Source organism: Aotus nancymaae, unplaced genomic scaffold, assembly GCF_030222135.1.
Source record: "Aotus nancymaae isolate 86718 unplaced genomic scaffold, 86718_ANA_hifiasm-v0.15.2.pri h1tg000006l, whole genome shotgun sequence".
In the NCBI taxonomy this organism is placed as follows: Eukaryota; Metazoa; Chordata; class Mammalia; order Primates; family Aotidae; genus Aotus; species Aotus nancymaae.
In genome coordinates, this window is record NW_026988417.1 from 47,807,021 (window position 1) to 47,822,787 (window position 15,767).

At 39.3% G+C, this 15,767-nt stretch overlaps 1 protein-coding gene and 1 pseudogene across 1 annotated transcript in view; one reads left to right on the forward strand and one right to left on the reverse strand.

Annotated features, from left to right (window-relative positions):
• The window catches only part of SPATA18 (spermatogenesis associated 18), a 49,717-nt gene that overhangs the window by 6,138 nt on the left and 27,812 nt on the right, over positions 1-15,767 (forward strand). The window contains exons 2-4 of the mRNA XM_012441129.3: positions 12,206-12,311; positions 12,429-12,544; positions 13,897-14,009. Of these exons, the coding sequence (XP_012296552.2) occupies positions 12,206-12,311; positions 12,429-12,544; positions 13,897-14,009 (335 nt within the window). The remainder of the gene's footprint in view (positions 1-12,205; positions 12,312-12,428; positions 12,545-13,896; positions 14,010-15,767) is intronic.
• Positions 3,278-3,940, reverse strand: LOC105709272 (MOB-like protein phocein; annotated as a pseudogene).

Here is a 15,767-nt window from a genome sequence, read left to right on the forward strand (position 1 = left end):
CACCACTAACTCAGTTTCAGTCTCTCTATCTTGTAGAGCTGCCATCCTGGAAGGTCTCAGGGGGAGAGAGAGCGAAAAGCTTGCACTGCCCTTAAATCGCACACACTACTCAGACCCATCGTCCCTTGGTCAGAATTAATTGTAACTGGCTCCAATCTAATTGTAAGAGAGCCAGAGAAATGGGGGGAACTGTGGAATTTTATCTGGTGCTACCCCTTTCACCACAGTTACTAATAATGACATTATAAATCCAAAAGAAATTGTCAAGTGATTAAAGCAGGGGGTATTTTTAACAGAGAGGCTGTCATCTTTTTAACTTGACTTTTCTTATTTTCATTTTGGACACATTTGTTAATGTAAATATTATCATTGCTTAATATTTAAAAATATTAAATAATTACAGAAATCCAATAGGATTATTAACCGTGGGTCCAGACACTATGAAATCTAGTGGAAAAGCCTAAATAGAAGCTTTGCTAAGTTGTTTAGAGTACATAACCATTGGGGATTCATAAGCCTACCTTTTCTTATATCTAAAATTCAGTATTTCGGTTTGAAAACTTTGTGGTTTAGGTAGTGGTGTTCTGATAAGGTCAGCCACAGTGTAGAAGAGAGGACCAGTTTTAAGAACTAGGCCTGCTGAAAAAGCTGCCCACATATGGGACTGCTGCCTCCCTGGAAGAACAACTGTAGCCTGTTATAACCAGCATACAAAGAGCCCTTGAAAACTTTCAAAGTACAGTACTCTTCATGCTTTATTGCCTTTAAACTTTGTTTAAAAAAATCCTGTGAGATAAGCATGTTTTATTTTCTGCATTATATGGATGAAAAAACCAAACCTCAGGAGAGCAGCTTACCTGTCCAAGGTGTCTTTTGGTTAGAAGGGGTGGAACTTAGATTTGAAACTAGGTCTTTTGGATGCCAGTTTATTCTCTCATCTCCTACAGAGGAAAGGAGGGTACAAAAAAATCCCATTTATCTGTAGTGTCCATTTCCTGCCATCCTCTTCCAAAGCCCCCCACCCCAACCATGCATACAGATCCTGAACAGTGAAAAAATATGGTCAAAGTTAGGGCTTTGTTTTCCATGTGTTAATTTTCATGGCCAGTTAGAAAAGGCTGAAAATTCCTCCTCTTCTGTCTAGTGTCAATATACTTATTAGCTGATTCATCTTTTTTCCTTACTCATTTATGAATTCTCTAATTGGCAGAATAGGAATGACATTTTTGGGGAGATGTAAAGTGAGTCTTTTTAAAAATAAAAAAGTCAGTTAAACCATTTAATATTGTAATAGCATTTATATTTTAAAGGAATATTGATGGATTTTTAAAAAATAAGAGTTATGAATCCTTTTATATTATTCTTTTTTTTCTTTTAGAGAGAAAAAAATATGAATGAATTTAATGATCAATTCCAAATATACAGTACAGGGAAGGTAGAATGAGTAAGAAAAAAATCATATTTTCTTTCCCCTTTGACACTAAACCATATTATTCAAACTGTGTTTCAAAATACTTAGTCAGATCATCAAATCCCAGTAACTATCTTAAATATTCACTAAGAAAATATTCAAGCAACAGAAATCCATTGTGAGACACCATCTAGGGAGAACAGCTACACTGCTATATATATAAATTTAGTCTCCAATATTTAGCACGTTTATTTAAAAATTACTATTCCTGTTGGTTTATAGTGATGTTAATATAAATCCATAATTTCAAAGTCAACATTCCTTTCGCTATGAACCTAAGACTTCTTAAAAAATAGTTGTGGGTTGGGGTATAATAATGACAATGACTGTGGCTGCTGGGCATGTTTGAAGCCTAAAAGACTGGCAGGCTTAGAAAGGAGTAAACTATATGTAAAATATATACATGCTCAGCCTACTCTACTGTTCGCCACACTTTTGCTGTACATTCTTGTCTCAAAATATGGCATAAATTATTCCCTTAAATTTGAAAAAAAGATGAACACATTTTCATCTTCATTTCAAAATAACCCTTTTAAATAAAAAAGAAGTTCCTCACGTTTGTTAAATTTGTTCAAAAGATGGATTTAAATACCTTCTTCACGAATGTACAAATTTTTTACCCTTAGTGCCTCATTACCATCAGTTTGGCAATAAGACCTCCAGTGTTTTATCAAAAACAGCATTCGATAGATTATATGATTGTTAAATCTGCATTTGAATCATTCTTAACACACTGAATTATAACAAAGCCCAAAAAATGTATGACTACTCATTATCACCCTCATCTTATGAATTATTGCACATAATCTTACATGTGTATATAATTAAAACACATTTTATGGGGAGGGGGTGTAAAATAAATACTATCCATATTTCTTCAATTCTATGTAATGCTGCCTAGATGATTAGATGTAAGGTTAATATTACTAACAGGAAGTGTCAGGCTATTTTAAGGACTGTTTTCTAGGCAGAACAATTTTGCAAAACAAAGATAAGCAAAAGCCTATGCAAATACACATTCTCATAATGTAGTGTAATTGCTAATATGAGGTATAATTTGTAAGCAATTTATATAAACATAAATAGGTGTAAGCCACCACTAACTCACAGTCTAGTGAAAAGCTTCTCAGCTAAAGTAGTTTGAGGATAGGGTTAAGGGAAATGGGAAGGGGTGGACAGGGCAGGTTTCTAGTGGGAACACCATTTATGTACCTTATCATTATCATCATCTTGTATGTAACAGTCCCTTGTTGCAGAAAGGTAAATCTTTTCCAAGTATGTTACACTATAGGTAGCATAGTAAGATTAAGTATTGCTAATATTTCATTTGAATTTGTATTTAGATATGCACATAATTATATATGCATATCATAAACAGAATTTTAAAACACTTTAATGTCATTTTGGGAACGTTAACAGGTAAGATGAAATTAGGTACTATAGAATTTTTTAGAACATCTAAACTTATGGTAAAACCAAAGGGAAACATTACCACCTCTTTAGTAAACGGCTTGTGTGAAACCTTAAGCTCTCACTCATTTTTTTTATAGATGGGTATATTTGATGAGGATTGTGATCCAATGATTGTTTAGCAGCAATTTTACCAAACTGTAAATTCTTTTATTAACAGGCATTGTAAACAGATAATACCAATCTTATTCAAAAACCATGAGTACCACACTGGTGGATATACAACTTATGAATAATTTGAAAAGTACTTCACATTTTAAAAGGCAAACGCAACACACAAAAACCTATACTAAACAAAGAAGTAATGGTATGGATACATGATTTATGTGTCTAAAATGATACATACAGTACATAATTAATTTTAATTATGTGATCAGTACATTTTTCCATATGATTCCCTTCATGCTTCACTTTCCCCAGAAACTGAATTCTGTACTTCTTCTAAAATTGGTTATCCTTGGACATCAAATTGTATTTGATCACAAATTTAGTAAACTGATGACACAAAAATGTTACATTTTTATATTCATCAAATATCTGTTGGTGATGAAAATTAGCATATGAAGATATTCAGTAAATCCTACTGCATACTGATACTAGTTTTGCTACAGATGATTCCTTTATGCTCCTGCTGGGAAGATATTTATTGCTATTCAGAAGACGTGCAGCACCGTCAAGTGAGTGTCTAGCATAGTTTATAACAGGACACCCTTTTGGAGTTTTATGAGCTGCACAAAGAAAAATCTATTGTTCAGTTGCTGTCATTTGAATATAAGTCTCTGGATGGCATTTGCTCTGAAGTTTGACAGCAAGTCTGTTTAGCTCAAGACAGAATTGCCTTAAACGTTTATACTTCCATACACCTTCATATTGGCCTTCAAGTGGTTTGTGAATTTTTTCAATACTGGAGCAATGTTCTCTTATGTGCTGATGAATATACTGTGCCTTGGTGCCCAGACTGTTCCACCTCAGCACTGCCGTCCCCTCTGCCATAACCATATGCCAACGTCTGGGTGGTTGGATCTTTTTTCTTGTCTTATACATAGGAAGCATTTTTTATGTGTATGAGACAGGAATTTCTTAAAGTGGAAATTATGGTAGTTTGTACTGAAATTGATGGGTTTAAGTCACTTTTCAAATTGAAGATGGAATGTTGATTAAACATGCTTGTTGACAAATTCTATTAATTGAGTGATAAATGTATTCATCATGTTTTCTCCCTCTCGTGTTGTGGAAGTGATTCAAGGTGAGGAGCATAAAAGTAGGTCTGACAGAAGTGTTGGTGGAGGATCTAGGAGGATTAGGCTCTTGGAGGGGAAAGGGCTGACTGTTAATAAGTTTGAGGCTGCTCAGGATTAAAGGAAATGAAAGGGACCAAAGGATCTGGGGTCTTTTTGGATAGTGGTTGGGGTGGCAGACGAGAAATAAGGCTGGATGAATTCAGTAGAGGCATATCATGGAGGACCTTGGAAATTTGGCAATATTTGGGCTTGATGGGTCATGAGCTTTTGTTTGGGCAAGAGCATGGTGTCATGGAAGGGATGGGAACAAAGCCACTGTCCTATTGTTCTCCTTCCTCATGCTATGAAACTTCCTGAAAGAGTAATCTGTCCTCATTGCCTTTGCTTCTTCAACTTCCATTTGCTCCTCCAATCCAGTGTACTTTGGAAATATTTCAAACATTGTCCCCATTCTGCTGTAACGGCTCTCATAATGGTCACTAGAGGCCACTCGATGGTCAGTCAAATCCATTCCCTTTTGTTCTAGTCCTTATTTACCTCCTTGATTTTTCTGCGGGTGTCAACTGGCACATCTTGCCAAATTTTATGGCTTCAGCTACCTCCCAGATACTGGTGACTCCCAGAAATATCTCCAGCCTGGGTCTGGCTCCAGCGCTCCTGACCTGGGTAGCCACTTGCTTTCTAGAAAGCTCCATGTGGATGCTCTAGAGGACCCAGCAACCCAATATGAGCCAAGCAACGATCCCAGCTGTCCTCTCTCTAGTCTTGCTGGTTCTCCTCTTGTGTCCTCTGGTTGGGTAATGGCATCACAATCCCCCATGTGGCCCAGGTCAGAAACCTGGGCCCCTCCCGCTCCATCATGTCTCATAAATAGGTTCATTCAGCCCTGAGGATTCTACCTGTTAACTAGCTCTCAAATATCTCCCACCTTCTCCCTTCGCCTGCTGCTATTATTCAAGCTCCCGTTGTTTCTTACATATGTGGAAAACCAGCTTCTAGGGTGTATTTATTGCAGATCTCAAGAGAAGTTTGTTGGAAAAATTCATGCAGTTAAGTGGGGAAAACTCACAGGCATAGTAGTGTCAACTTAAAATCATGAGATCTTTAAATTTGGGAAAGGAGAGCTTTGTTTTTTAGAAAGGGTAACAACCTGCAGGCTGGGCAGCAGGCCCCTGCTGAAACCAGAGGCAGGTACTTCCAAGTAGAAGGGGTAAGACAGGAATTAATGCTGAACGGGTTGGCCAAGTGTATACATATTCAACAGCTTATAGGAGGAGCTATGAGTATTCACAAAGGGGGAACACTCACATGCATACTAAGCAAACATGCATGTTACATTCATCCTATATTCATTCTGGGGTGGAGGCTTAACATTTAGATGTATTACAATTAGGCCCTATACATCAAAGGTAGAGGCAGGGACGTGATGGAACTTAGTGTACAGCCTCTGTGGACTAGTCAGAATCAGACTATAGTCCATGGTCTCTTACTGGGAGAAAGTTACTGAAATCAGTCTCTTAGCCAGTGGAAGTTGCAGTTGTGGACCGTGGAACAGGGGAGGGGATCAGTTAGTCAGAGTCTGGCCATCAGTGAATTGCAGGCAGTTGTTTTAACATTGTTTATCTCGAGGCCAGTGCTTGCTTAGCTGCTGGATAAAAAGAAAAAACCTTTTGACAGAACATAATGGATTCTTTATGTGTAGGGTTATGTGACTTAATCCTTCGCTGGCATGGCCTTAGGTCTTTATCTTATTGCGGCAAAAATTCTGTTATATTAGTCTTAAGAGCTCTATTTTAATAGTAGCTTCTCGAAATCCAGAAAATTTTGTCTCTAACAGAACTAACAGTATTTTTGCAGCAATTATGGTAACAAAAGGAAGCTCTCACCCCATATCTGTGGCACAGGGGTTAGTAGCTTTAAAAGAACATGTATTTATGTTAATAATGCTGGTGGTTATATTCTTGAATATTTTATTCTTTTCTGTTAACTCTTTCTTTCCTATCTGCACAAAGCCATTAGAATATGTTTGAAGTTTACTTAATTCAGTTCCACACATATAACATGGCAAGTTCTTATTGATTTCCCTGAATTCATTCACGCCCACTTCCAATCCAACTTTGATATAGCTGTTTGAAGCATCATTTTTATAGCTCTCATTGCCTATACCAGTGATTCTCAACACAGAGAATCACTGATATAGGCAGTGATTTAAAAATTTTTTTTATTATACTTTAAGTTCCGGGGTACATGTGCAGAACGTGCAGGTTTGTTACATAGGTATACTCATGCCATCATGGTTTGCTGCCCCCATCACCCCATCATCTATATTAGGTATTTTTCCTAATGCTATCCCACTCCTAGCCCCCCACCCACTGACAGGCCCCAATGTGTGATGTTCCCCTCCCTGTGTTCATGTGTTCTCATTGTTCAACTCCCACTTATGAGTGAGAACATGCGGTGTTTGGTTTTCTGTTCTTGTATTATTTTGCTGAGAATGATTGTTTCCAGCTTCATCCATGTCCCTGCAAAGGACACGAACTCATCCTTTTTTTATAGCTGCATAGTATTCCATGGTGTATATGTGCCACATTTTCTTTATCCAGTCTATCACTGATGGGCATCTGGGCTAGTTCCAAGTCTTTGCTATTGTGAACAGTGCCGCAATAAACATATGTGTGCATCTGTCTTTATAATAGAATGATTTATAATCCTTTGGGTATATACCCAGTAATGGGATTGCTGGGTCAAATGGTATTTCTAGTTTTACATCCTTGAGGAATTGCTACATTGTCTTCCACAATGGTTGAACTAATTTACACTCCTACCAACAGTGTAAAAGCATTTCTATTTCTCCGCATCATCTCCAGCATCTGTTGTCTCCTGACTTTTTAGTGATTGCCCTTCTAACTGGCGTGAGATGGTATCTCATTATGGTTTTGATTTGGATTTCTCTAATGACCAGTGATGATGAGCATTTTTTCATGTTTGTTGGCCGCGTAAATGCCTTCTTTTGAGAAGTGTCTGTTCATATCCTTTGTCCACTTTTTTGATAGGACAGTGTTTTTAAAACTTACCCACAGGACTCAATACATTTTACTTCACAATATAGCACACATAAACCCTTATACATATAAACTTAAGTTTCGCTAATCATTCTTATCTTTACTTATTGTGGTGTGTTTTTCTATTTTTTTAGTATTATTTGCTATTTGAGACTCACTAAATTGATTTTATTACCCACTAATGCTGTGGTTATTAATCTTCATTGCACATAGGAATAATCTAGAAAGCTTTTATATTTCCAATGACCAGGCCCCACAGTACAGCAATTAGATCAGTTTCTAGGAGCAGAAACCCACAAAGTTCCTCAAACAAAGTCTTTCCTGAATCTTTGTGGCCCTTATCAGCTTATCCTTTGAGTTCTACCTCTGAAATCGGCACCAATTTTTATTATAGTAAGTAGCATGTGTTTTTGCATTTATTTTCGTGTTTATCTTAGTCTATAAATTCCTCCAGGGCAGGAGACATTGTGTCCCTAGGATCCAGCGCATAGTGGCCCCTCCTTAAAATTTCTTGAGAGTATAAATGCATGAATACATGAACCATGCCCTTCTGCTTCTTGAAACTATCTCCTTCTTTGGCTTCCTGGTTCTTCTTCATCTTGCTTCCTGGGTGTCCTCTCACTTCTTACTGTTCTTGTTTTGTTTCTTATCCACTGGCTCTTCTTACCCAGACCATTTTTGACATAGCAAGATTGCCCCCTACTCTGCCCTCAGCCCTCTTCTCACTCTCTCCTCTCCCTGGTAGTCTCATCTGTGCATGTGGCTTCTGCACTGAAGCTTTCCAAAGCCACACTCCCACTCCTGCCTTTCTTCTAAGCTCTGGACATACTTTCCATCTGCTTTGGGGAAAGCACTGTAGCTGAGAGCTCAGCTCCAATGCCGGAGGCTGCAGGAATGGGTTTAGGTCCCAACCATTGTCTCTTCAAATTACTTAACTTTGTTTTTCCTCAATGGTGAATTTTGGATGATGACGGCATCCCATTTGTAGGGTTGTTCTGAGGATTAAATGAAGCTATGTGTATAAAGCTCTTAGCACAGGGTCTGGCTGACATAGAGTAGTACTCAGAAATTGTTAGGTACTACTACTGAACGTGCCATCTGAAGGTCCTACAGGCCCCCTCACTTGTTCAAACCCAAACTCAGGATCATCCCTCTCATACTTCTTACTCGTTTCTAAACTCTCTGAACTTCTTAGGTAATGCTGGAATCAGTGGGATCTTGACTGGCACAGATGTAATTTGGGGCTGGGAAAGACCTCTGGGGGATGCTTGGTATGTCTACAGCCTCCAGCATCTCTCAGCCAGATGGTTATACCCATCTACCTCCCCACCAGACTCACTCTGTAACCCAAATTCTTTCTGGACTGCTTTTGCCAGAGAGATTTTTGTAACATGCAAAGCAAATATGAACATGTCATACCCACCTTCCTCTATTGCATCCTCAGACATTTTGATGATGGAATAAAGCCCAAGACCCTTAATGTGGCAAGTCAAGTCTTTCAAACTTGGTCTCTTGACCCTGTACTCACTTCCCCCTAATATATCTTGGTACTTTCTGTTCTTCTTTTGAAATGCCCTTCTCTCTTACCCTTCACCCCTCACCAGAGCTTATTTTGCTGCTCCTATAGCTTGTTATCCACACAGGACACTTAACATAAACTCTAAGGTAATTATTTATCCCCTATGTGCCTCTTGTTCTCCATCTCACTTCCCCATCTAATTAGTTCATTGACTGCAGTCAACTTTTTTTTTTTAATATAGCTTTGTTTCCTGAACTTTGTTTCCAAGGCCTTCCATATAATAGGAGCTCAATGATTTATGAATGAATAAATCTGGAGAGTCTGTGCTCTGGAGATGGTATAATTAGTCCATATCTTTGTTCTGTTTGTCTTGTGTGGGTATGTGGGTATGTGTTTACTAGAATAATGTGACCCTATTGCAACTTGACTATCTTGTGCAATGCTTTGTGTTTAGAAGTTGCAATATGTTGTGACATGTCTTGGGAAGGGGAACTGTGTGACATAGGCTATTCTCTCCTGTTAATTTAAGTTGTGTTTAAAAACTCATTTGACCAATGTTCCTCTGGGTACCCACTATGTACCAGGCACTGGGCATGGCATAGGAACAGATAGGAATGATACCGTAATACTTCTAATTATTGTGTACCTCTTTTATGCTAGGCTCTGCTCATGAGATCAACTACCTCCTAAAGGGGAGGAAACAGAGCCTCATATTTAAATGTCTTTTCTAAGGGAATGCAGCTGATAAGTTGAGAACCAGATTTGGAACAAAGGTCTACCTTATTCCTAAACCACTGGCTCCTTTCAGTATTGCATGCTACCTCATAGGTGCCAACTGATGAACACTGTCTGTGTCTGAGGTGTTGGACATGTATTATTTTGATTTAATTCTAATGCTCTGCAAGGCATTGCTATCCCCATTGTATGGGAGAGGAATGGTCTCAGAAAGGTTAAGCAATTTGTGCAGGGTCACACAGAATTGTGGCAAGTGACAAAGCTGAGATACTTAGGTTTGCTTGACTCCCAAGCTCATTCTCACTTAGCACATGGAATGATCTAGTCAGAAGGTGAAAGGCTTGTAAGCAGGTAATCGAAGTTCAGTGCTATAAGTGCAGATATAAAATGGCCAGGGCAAGGAGCTGCTGGATTAATGAGGAAGGAATGGAGATAGCTGTTGAGGCTCTGGGTTTTAAATGCTCTATCATGTCAACATTACGTTGTTAAACCATTCATTCATCAACTGCTGTTTGGACCCTTCAATTTGCTAGGACACTAGTGGCAATAGATACAAACATGAGAAAAGCAAGGTCATTTTTAAAAAGAATTCATGATCTTTTTGGGAGCAGAGGTTAGAAGGATGAGATGGAGAAAAAATGGCTACAGGAGAAATCAATGCTACAACAGAATTAGTCATCAGGTACCATTTGCCGAGCATGGAAAGTAAACCAGCTGCCCTCTCAGTTACAAGCCCATCCCATCCAAACTCCAAGCCAGGCCTGAAAGGCTCTCCGGGTCCACCTGCCCTGCCAACCTGCCCTGACCTTCTGTGCCTCTGCCACATTGACATATGTTTTGTCATCAGGTTGCCAAACTTGTTCCTGCCTCAGCACCTTTGTCCTTGCTGTTCCCACTGCCTGGCATGCCCTTTCCCTACTGCTGTGCTTTCCTGACTCTTATAATCCAGGAATGCTCAAGGGTCCCCTCCACAGAGCAGCCTTCCCTGGATGCCCTCCCCGTTCACTCATGGTCGCATCATCCAGTCCTCCCTCTACTCCCAGCATGAATCATGATCTGAAAGTCCGTATAAATTAGCAGTTAAGAGCATGAGCTCTGGAAGCCAGGCTGCTGGGGTTCCAATCTCAGCACTGACAATTTACTAGCTGGGTGGCCATGAGCCAGTTACTTAACCTCTCTGTGCCTCAGCTGTCTCATCTGAAATGGAAATGATATTAATAGTTTTTCTATCTCCTATTGTAGTAGTGCGAGGATTAATTGAGTTATATATGTAAAGCACTAATAGAGCCTGGCCTGTAGGAGAGAGATAATCAATATGAAGTGAGTGAATCATCTCACTTACATGCATCCATCCAACACATAATGAGTCTGAATGAGGGGCACTGAAGAATGCAGGGTTGAGAATACAACAACTAACAGGACAGGCCCAGTCTCTGTCCTCAAGGCGCTTCCTGCCTGTCTGAACTATTTCCTTGGTTGATGCAGATGTGCATTTGACTTGCAAACTTTTGCCAAGAGATCATCTCAACTTTTCCTCTTCCTTCTAGTTTCTATCCTTTTTGTACCCTGTTTTCTGTTCTGGGATTTGTTGTGTCCAGGAGGCACCGAGGACCAATGCCTTATCGCGCCCTTAGGTGACACATAAATCGATGTATTTTTACACTCATGTGATGTTTGCTGCTTGTATTTGTTTTCCTTCTTCTAGTGTTGGAGTCAGTTAGAGGTTTGGCTAATGCTGAAATGGTAGACTCTTTTAAAGGAATGATGAAAGCAGAATAATAGCTGTAAGTTTCACTTCTTGGCCTCCTCCTGTTCTGTTCTCATTGCTTAGAGTATGGAACAACTGGAACCACCTCTTTTTCCAAGTCTGGCTAATTTCATCTTGGCCTAGATTTTACTTCCTCTTGGAAGCCTTCTCAGACTTTCCAAGACAATGGACTCTTGGATAGAGCTTGCACTCATCTGTGTAGGTAAGACTTATTCCACTGCAGGGTAACTGGCGGTTTGGTCTGTCTGCCCCACGAGTCTGCAAGTGCCAAGTCCCTTATATCCTCAACCCAGCAATACCTTCTTGCTGTTAAGAAGTAATGTTCTCGATGCACATATAATACATACATATTGAATTTATGTAGAGGACAGGAACCAATAAAGCAGATAAATTCGGCAGTGATTTGTATTGTCTTACCACAGGTCTATTTACTTTTTAAATGTATTTTTGTATGGTTTTATTGAGTAGGATTATTGCTATAAAAAACCAGCTGCAAGTCTCAGTGGCTTAACACACACAAACCAACTTTCTCAACCATGTGACAATTCAATGCAAGCATTCAGTCAGCAGTCTTGCAAATCTTGTGGCTTCTCCATCCCTTATGCCCTCAGCATCCTCTCTTGGCTCTTCTGCATTCAGTTGGCAGATGGGAAAAGAAAAAAAGAGTTGTTCAAGAGGTTTCCCTCTGGGTCAGGACCCAGGCATGTATCCTTTCCCATCCAGTTAGCCAGAACTCAGTTACACAGCCACACAAACTGCTAGGGAAACTGGGGAAAGTGGTCTAGTTGTGTGTTCAGGAGGAAAGGGAAATAGGTTTTGATGACTATACAGAGCATACGAGAGCCAGGCAGCTTTTGGGTCAAGTGAGGCCCTTGTCTTCCTGCAGTGGTTCCCAGAGTGAAGGAATTGCCCTGATTATGTACTTTTTTGCTCTTGCAGACAAACACCTGTGATCAAAATCTAAACCACTGCCTTGAACTCATTGAGCAAGTTGCCAAAGTGCAGGGACAACTCTTTGGGATCCTCACAACAGCAGCCCAAGAAGGTATTGGCCTGTACTTTCCCTCCCAGCTCTCCTTTCCTTTCTCTTCTTGGTGCTCTTTTGTGTTCTTTGACGGTAGGTTGGGTTTCTCTTGCTGACCTGCTGTGTGTATTCTTTTAGGAGGACTTAATGATGGCATGGAAACAATCAAGTCACGCCTTTTGCCTTGGCTGGAGGCTTCCTTTACAGCCACTTCCCTGGGAAAACCTGTTGACAGCAAGGTCCCCTCTCTGCAGGTGGGAGTGCTGAAAGATAATCCTTGACTTCATTAACAGCGAGATAAGATGAATCAGAAACATCTAAGAGAAGAGAGGACTTAATTCTGGTATACTGACAAAAGAGTGTCACAATTTGTGATGGATATTGGTGGTTTCCATGGATGGTATTAGTTTTTGAACAGGTGGAAATTAGATTGGAAAGAGGGAGCACATACCTTACTAAAGGCATCTGCATCATTACATCTGGGCAACCAAAACATCTGTTACTTTACTCTTAAACATTTATGTGGATTTAGCTATAAACCTTTCTAAAATGGAAGCATTTAGAAAGCATTTATTCTGTTCTGAGAAAACCAAACATCGCATGTTCTCACTCATAAGTGGGAGTTGAACAATGAGAATACATGGACACAGGGAGGGGAACATCACACACCAGGGCCTGTTGAGGGGTTGTGGGGTGGGGGTGGTGAGGGGAGGGAGAGCCTTAGGACAAATAGCTAATGCATGCCGGGCTTAAAACCTAGGTGACCAGTGAATAGGTGCAGCAAACCACCATGGCACACATATACCTATGTAACAAACCTGCACGTTTTGCATGTATATCCCAGAACCTAAAGTAAAAAAAAATAATAATAGTAATAAAAAGAAAATATTTAGTCTGTTCTGAGCAAGAGTCTTATAAGATCGTGGCTGAAGGATCCCTGCTTGGAGATCACTGCAGAAAACCAGTTCCTCTTTTACGGCCCTGGGTAGGTATCTAAATGTTTATGCCTCAATTTCCTTATTTGCCGAATGGGGCCAATGGTTTTGCTGACCTGATAGGGTCATATGTGAGAATTAATGTGATAAGCACCCTAAACAAGTTGCACAGGGCCTGGCATATGTTAAGTACTTTATAGACTTCAGTTGTTGTTATGTAAATTCTTTTTTCCCTGAGAATTTTTGGATGCTCCTCAGATTTTTACCCTCTGTGGGTGTTATTCTAGGTATAGAAATGTAGAATGATGTTTCAAAATATTTTTGGAAATTGAAGTATAAATTATATTCAGTGAAATCCATAGATTGCTGTTTTGACAAATGCATATACCTGTGTAAACTCACATACCTATTGGAATATCAGACATGTCCATCACTCCAGAGCTTTTCTTACACCTTCGCCAGAGCAACCATCTCCTGATTTTTATCACTCTAAATTAATTTTGCCTGCACTAGAACTTCATGTGCTTGGAGCTGGATATTATGTGTTCTTTTGAGTTGGACTGTTTTTTTTTTTTTTTTTTTTTTTTGAATTCCTCTATGTCATCTCATGTATTCAGACTGTGTGTTTTTTTTTTTTTTTTTTTTTTTGGTGTATGTGTGTATCTTTCCAGGACACGTTTGACAGGGAGAGACGTAAAGATCCCAGTCGTAGGGATCAGGATGCACAACAATTAGACGCTGATTTGAACTCAACCTGGAGTCAACTCAACCAGGTTCAAGATGAGTAAGAGGAATACAAGTTATCTTTTTCCAAAAAGAATTGTTTTCAATTTAATTAAGTTTTAAATTTGAAAGGAGAATAATGGCTCATGTGAAATGTGGGCATTTGCAAATAAGTAATATGATTGTGTGTGTGTCTGTGTATGACAGAGAGAAAGAGAGAAAGAGAGAGAGAGAGAGAGTTTAGAGTATGTGGATTTGGGGACAGTATATCTATATTATGATACCTGGTCCCCCAGTTCCTTCTTTGGAGTTTCTTCTTCATAGATACATTGTCAGCCCGTATTGACAAACAGGTAAAGAGAAAATCTGCCTTTTGGGAGAAAAATTTTAAAAGAGATGCAAAAGGGAAAGAATAAAAGAGGGTGAACAATCAGGCAAAGAGGAAAATTCATAGAAAGATAGCAAAAGTCAAATGAAACAGGATGCATCTACCTGTCCATTACACTCATTTAGGGGAGTATGTGTGCCTCTCTGAATCTGAGAGAGTCAGTCTTTTAAGAATGGAAGAATTCAAGATCTTGGAATAACTATTAGGTAGAAAAAAATATTTTTAGAAAGTTAAATGCCAGGCAACAACAGATATCAGATGCATGTTATGGGCAGGACCAGGTAGCAAGCTTAGGGAATCACTGCAAAGAAAATTGCAGACTTTGGGTTTGTACTTGAGGAAGGTAGACAAATATGTATGAAACTGTGTTTGACATACCTAACAAAAATCCATCAATGGGAGTTCCTCCTACCACAGCATTGCTTCATTGCTGACATAAGTGGGACAGAAAGGAAATCCTTTTTAAAAAAATTAATAGCTAGTTAAGGCTTGGGATGGAATAATGTGTGGTGCTCTGCCTTGCTCTCTGATGACATTTCCTTTTTTCTAAGGAAAAAAAAATCTCTATTGATTTAGTTTTGCCTGATTATAAAACTAATATCCATTTCCTTCTCAAAATGCAAACAATAAAAATATGATGAAAATCACCTGTTTTCTTGTCCCCATTAACATTTTAGTATATTTTGCTCCAGACATTTTTTTGTGCCTGCACCTCTACACACACCCATTCATTTTTCCAATTGGAGCCATAATCAATGAGCTGTTATATACCTGAAGCAGTCAAAATTTATAATTGTAATATGCAAAAAGCATAAAATCTTCTACAGTTTATTTCAACTAACGTCAGCTCATTTTGGAGGATCCTTCAATATGCCACTTCAAGGTCACACAGTCATTTCTGGTTTATCGTAGTCCATTTTCTCTAAATGTTCAGCTCATTCCAAGTACAAACATGCATTAAGAGCCTGTTTTTGTCCTCTCATGGGGTCTCCTTTCCCCTCATCCTTCCTAGGGAAGGGATACTTGCATTTTCTCCTGGTGATGGACACGAGGAGTTTTCATTCTTGTACTGCCCTCTGGGTTCTTGCTGGCCTTGGTTTCATCTAGGCACTAGTGTCTTGTGCTGATGGGTCCTGAGTTGTGCAGGTCTGGTCTGGTTAGGTTTCCTGGGACATTAGCTAGCAACTGCTGATGACCCTCCAATTTCCTCTAGCTGTGAGGCAGTGCATCAAGACTTTACTGGTTCTTGATGACTGTTGGCACCAATAAGGGCCAGGGTTTTCCACTTCTCTGTCTGTTTCAGTGACACTGTTGTTACCTGTAAGGGGCACCATGGGTCAAGAAACTTAATGCATGCTTAAAAAAAACTTTTCATTTGAAAAAAATTTCAAACACAGCAAATCTTCTAGAATAGCACTAAAAATATCCATA